The sequence below is a fragment of the Lipotes vexillifer genome, unplaced genomic scaffold (assembly GCF_000442215.2).
Source record: "Lipotes vexillifer unplaced genomic scaffold, Lipotes_vexillifer_v1.1 scaffold717, whole genome shotgun sequence".
Taxonomy (NCBI): domain Eukaryota; kingdom Metazoa; phylum Chordata; class Mammalia; order Artiodactyla; family Lipotidae; genus Lipotes; species Lipotes vexillifer.
Genome location: NW_006798707.1, coordinates 2457492 through 2462649, shown reverse-complemented (window position 1 = coordinate 2462649; position 5158 = coordinate 2457492). Strand labels below are relative to the sequence as shown.

The following is a 5158-nucleotide window of genomic DNA, read 5'->3' as shown; positions in this document are numbered from 1 at the left end:
CTTTCCCTCTGGGACATTCTGTAAGACAATCTCATGGCCTTAGCTGTGCTGCCAGAAAGTGCTGTTTGGGGATGGCACAATGGCCCTGTTTCTTGGAACCTAAGAGCAGAGCTTTTGCCACAGCTATGGAGCCTTTCCTGCTTTGGGGCAGAGGCAAAGAGGAAATGGATGTGAAGGTTGGAGCTGCTCGTAAAGTATAATCCAAAGGGAAAAGAGCACCCACATTAGGTTTAGGAGATTTTTTGAGTCAAAATGACATATTTTTTGCAATGGTTCAAAAGGTGACATTAGGTGTTCAAAACCTCTACTGCCTGAGACAATTCAGTTCGCTCCTGAAAAAGAGTCCCCCTTGCACACCTGACTGAGAAAGTGGCTGCAAAATCAAACCACTGTCCTGCACTCAGACTGACAGAGTCAGGAAGGAGGGGTGGGATAATGCAGAGGCCAGGAGCACAGGCCCTGGGGTCAGGAGGACGGGGACCTGGAGCTGACACAGCCATCCCCAGCCACGTGGGGCCCACGCGTCCTTACGGTCAGAGAATCCCCCAGAGCGGCCACAACTTGGATGTCTGCAGGTCTCAGGGTGTGCACTGGAAAGACAAACAGACACACTTGAGTCTGTGCGAAGGAAGCTGCAGTCAGAGTCCAGTGCTTCTTGATTTAAGCAAGACCAGAAACATGACCCGCGTGTGTGTTCGGCTGTGCAGGACTGAGCGTCCACGGCGCCACAGAGGCAGCGCTTAGATGAAAACAGTTTCCCCATCAGAGGCACAATAAACGATCCTGGGCCTATGGGAAGGGAGAGGTGCTGAGAGAGAGGGGGAGGAGGAAAGGGGATGCTAGGGCACAGTGGGATCCCACCACTTTGGTGCCAGCAGTCACATGGGACACCAGCTGTGACCTGAGTGCATGACCAAATGGCCGCTGGCCTATCCGAGATGCGGTGCAGAGCCCGACGCACGGCCCATTTGGAGCTGGGCTCCGGATTTCCACCAAGAATCTGAGGACTAATCATGTTGGGTCTTTCCCTGCCCCCAAGTCTCTTCCGAAGACTCCAGAGAACTTTCCAGCCCTACGGCAGGCAGCAGCAGTGATTGCAGAGCCCGGGGCCGCAGGGCAACCCGCAGAGCTGGCTCCCTCTGGGGCCTTCCTGGGCACCACACACCCGGCCTCTGGGCCCGGGCAAGGTCACACCCCAGGCTGGGCCACTGAGGGCGGTGCTCCTGTGGCTACTCCGCACGTGCTCCCGATGGCGGGCTGAATCGGGAGGACCCTGGCTGCCTTGGGTCCTGCCGGGTCAGACTTCACTACAGAAGAGAGGGACAAAGCAGGGACTCGTCCCAGGCGACCGGCCAGACAGGAAGCAAGCCCCGGCCATAAGTGAGTTCTTGTGGAGGGGCCCTGGATCCTGCTGTGCCACAGGGGGCTTACCTGAGGTGGGCGGCGAGGCAGAAGGGGCTCTGTCACTGCACAGCAGCTGGCTCCCGTGATCCTAGGGGTGCAGAATGAATCCCAGAATCTCAGGGTTGTCAGGGACCAGAGAGGCTGGCTTGGCATCAGACTCACCAGAGAGCTTTAACAAACACAGATCCCTGGGCCCTACCCTGGGGACGGCCTAACAGGACATCTGAAGAAGACTCCCTGGGTGATTCTGAGAATCTGGCTGGGCTCCATCTGCTAACCTAGGTCAGACCCCCCGCACACGGCCCCCACCATCCAGTGCAAAAATCAGGGCATCAACAAAACGACCCAGCCCACCGCATGCCAGCCCTGCTTCTGCAGCAGCTTTATGAGGGGGATGGTTCTCTTGCCTTATGCCTGGAGAGGCTGAGAGTTGACCGGCTGGCCCCCTATCTGTGCTGTTATCAATGGCTCCTCCTCTGCCCTCCCCGCTGTCTGAAGGTGTAGGTGGATGGACTTCACAGAAGAGTGTGAATCCCCCCCGACGGCCCATGGGGAACACCTGCCCGCATTCCCACCCTGCCTTGCAGGGCTGGCCCCAGCTCGGGGGCCACCCACTGCATTGGCGGCTGAGCCGAAAGGAAGCAACAAGCGGATACCTGCACAGCGTTCTTGTAGGTGCTCAGAAATGGCCAAACCTGTGAGGGGGAGGGGGGTGGTGAGCCACCGCAGCAAGCTGACTTGCTTCTTGCTCTGCTCCGGCGCGCAGAAACACTTTCCACGTTCCCAAGCCCCCTGCCACCAGGTTGACCGCTGGGCTCCCTCCCAGGATGTACCCGGCCGTCTCTGCAAACCTCTTGAACAACCAGAATAAACCCTGCACGGCTCCCAGGAATGAGCACCTCTGCTCTTTGCCTCCCACCCAGCTGGCTGAGGTGGCTGGGTCACCTCTCTTTCCCCACGCTGCCCCTTCCCAGCAGAGCCCCACTTTCTGCTAATACAAGAGCACGTTCCCTACTCGCAGGACCCCTTCCCACCCCATGCCACTCCCGCCCTGCAGCAGCCTGGGCGCCTCCCGCCCAGACAAGAAAAGCCAGGCGCTTTGAGGTCCTGCCCCCTGCAAGCCCCAGATCAGTGGGTTCCCGTCCCGGGCCTGGGACCCCTCTGGGAATCTAGGGGAACTGACAGAGGTGAGGGAGCAGCTGCAAAGGTCTAAGAATCTCTCTGATCATTTGTGAATGAACTCGGAGATCTGCTCTGCCTTTCCGGTGAATGTCTGCTTTCTTAGCTCTGGCTTCCAGTGGACCTCCCACCCCCAAACCCCACCTCCGTCCTAGAAGATATTCTTCTAGGTTTCAGCCCCTCCCTCTTTCCGTCCTACTATGGGGACAGTGGCTCTATGGAGATGGGGTATCCTCTGTCCCTTCCTGCTCTTGAGGTCCTCCCCACCCCTGGCCTTCAAAATGAGATCTGGATGGTGCTGCCATGTCCCTCTGCCCAGCTGGAGAGAGCCGTGTGCAGACTTATGCCAGGGCTCGCTGGGACATGGAGAGACAGAGGCGAGCTCTTGGGTCTCCCGGCCACTGGCTGTCACCCTTCACGGTCCAATCAGATGGGGCATTGTGGATGGCTAACTGGAGTCTGGAATGGGTGGGTAGGTGAACAGAGCTGGGGGTGGGGGTGAGAACCTGGGATGGAAGGAACTGAGAAACGTTAATGAGAGACTTTGAAAGGCTGGGAAAGAGGCTTTAGGTAGACCCCTGGCAAGGCTGTGCTCGTCACTGTACCTGGTCTGGACACGTGATATTGATCTTGTCTTCAAACTTATGCCTTCTTGTCTTCTGGCCGACAGGTTCCAGCTAAACCAAGAAGCAGGAGGATGCAGAGTGAGAAAGAGGTAGCAAGAATGGAAAAGTCAGGATGCAGGGTGAGGCCGGAGACGGGAGGGCGGGACGGAGGAAATGGGGTTTATCGTCATCGCTGTGCAGGGCATCACACAGCCTGAGTGATGGGCCTCTGAAGTCCTCTGAAAGCTTCCTGGAATCTTTTTCCTATCAGAAGGAGAATAATTTTTCCTACCTCGGTCATCTTACCATGTTGTTCCACAGGGCCTGGGCTGCACGGGCATGAGCCTTGCTACTGAAGTGGAAACAGTCAGGAGCGAAGAAAGAGCTGTCAGGCAACCCCTCCTGGTCACAGGACAGAATAGAGGGGCTGTGTTATAGGGATGTCGGATAACACAAATGATGCTCAGAAACAGCTGGGCACACCTGTGGCTCCCATTTAACCATGAGGCTCTACCGGGGTCTTTGGCATCTCCACTTTTTCAAAGAACGGCTGCACGACCACTGTAAAATCTTCCCTTGTGTCATATCGCCCACTCTCGACCAGCTGGTGAGTCCCCTCCTGCAGGAGGAAGGGGAACAGGGGTCAGGAGACTCTCTCTGCATCTGCCCGGTCTTTGGAAACTCTTTCTCCACTGCAGAATTAAACAGTCTGACTTTTGAGTGAAATCAATCTGCAGCAAAACCCCAACTGATCAGGCAGGAGCCAGCTAGTTACTTTTCAGATCAGGCTTTATCTCAACCCCTGCCCCTAATCTCTGCTGCCTTTGTATCTATTTGACCTAGGCTGGGAAAAAAGAAAAATCCAAGTCCATCAGTTTGATCCTCTATTTAAAGCTTCTGATTAAAGACTAGGGTGGAAGTGGGGTGAGTACAAATTTGATTAAATGACTTTTTCAGATAACCCTTACATTTATTTCTGTCCTACATGTGTTCAGAGAATCAAAGGTGAATCAACAATGACGTTTAATGCCTATTTATATCACTCATGCATGAAGTGAGTGTGAGCACGTGTGCTCCTGTGTGTGCACTCTTGAGATTCTCAGATCTGTCTAGGAGGTAGCAGAGCTGTTACTTTCATAGCTTCCACCTGGGCTCAGTTCCAGAAGGACGAGTTACCCCAGTTCTGGCTCCCACTTCTCCCAGACTGTGCCATTTCACTGCTTGCCGGGTCTCCATCATTTGGACCAGGACCTTGGCTGGAGGGGGAAGTCAGGCTTCCACACCCAGAACATTATAGCAGTCACTTCAGCAGACATCATGACATCAAGAACACCGTCTTTTTCCAGGGTCAGCCAGAAAAAGAGTCCGCATGCTGGGGATACCTCACCTCTGACCTCCTGGGGGGAGTCTCTTCTAGTTACACGCAGAGCCTTGAGGAAGGCAGAAGGTGCAATACCGCTAACTAGTTGTGTGACTTTCAGCAAGATGCTTTCCCTCTCTGGACCTCTATTTCCTCATCTGTAAGTGGAGGATGTTCACCGAGGCCTGGACCATCCCCAAGTCCCTTTCAGGGCTGCTAGTGCCTCCGTGGGTCAGCCATAATGGCTCACAGTGGAGCCTCGCACCTCTTGAGAAATAAAGGAAATAGTGTGGAGAATGCCTAGCACGTGGTGGTTACTAACAGCAATGATCATCTCCAAGAAGGATGGAATGATAGCTTTAGCAGGAAGTAGAGAGTCAGAGGATTCCGAGAGAGGGCATGATGGCCTCCTGTGGCTGAGCTGTGAGCTTGTCCAGGATGCTAGCTCAGGGTCTCCATGGTAACCAGGATCAGACCTGGGAACAACAGCTGGCCAATCTAGAGAGGTCAGTGAAGGCCATTTCTGTGAATAGCTCTCCTTCTCTTTAGTTGCCCAGCATCTGGACCCACTTCCTATATTAAAAAAAAAAAAAAAAAAAAAAAAAAAAAA

At 54.6% G+C, this 5158-nt stretch overlaps 1 protein-coding gene across 1 annotated transcript in view; it reads right to left on the bottom strand.

Annotated features, from left to right (window-relative positions):
- PLB1 (phospholipase B1) overlaps positions 1-5158 on the bottom strand; it is a 128594-nt gene that overhangs the window by 47894 nt on the left and 75542 nt on the right. The window contains exons 27-32 of the mRNA XM_007470893.1: positions 3703-3807; positions 3495-3590; positions 3189-3260; positions 2061-2099; positions 1432-1492; positions 532-590 (exon numbers count right to left, since the gene is read on the bottom strand). Coding sequence (XP_007470955.1) covers positions 532-590; positions 1432-1492; positions 2061-2099; positions 3189-3260; positions 3495-3590; positions 3703-3807 — 432 coding nt within the window. The remainder of the gene's footprint in view (positions 1-531; positions 591-1431; positions 1493-2060; positions 2100-3188; positions 3261-3494; positions 3591-3702; positions 3808-5158) is intronic.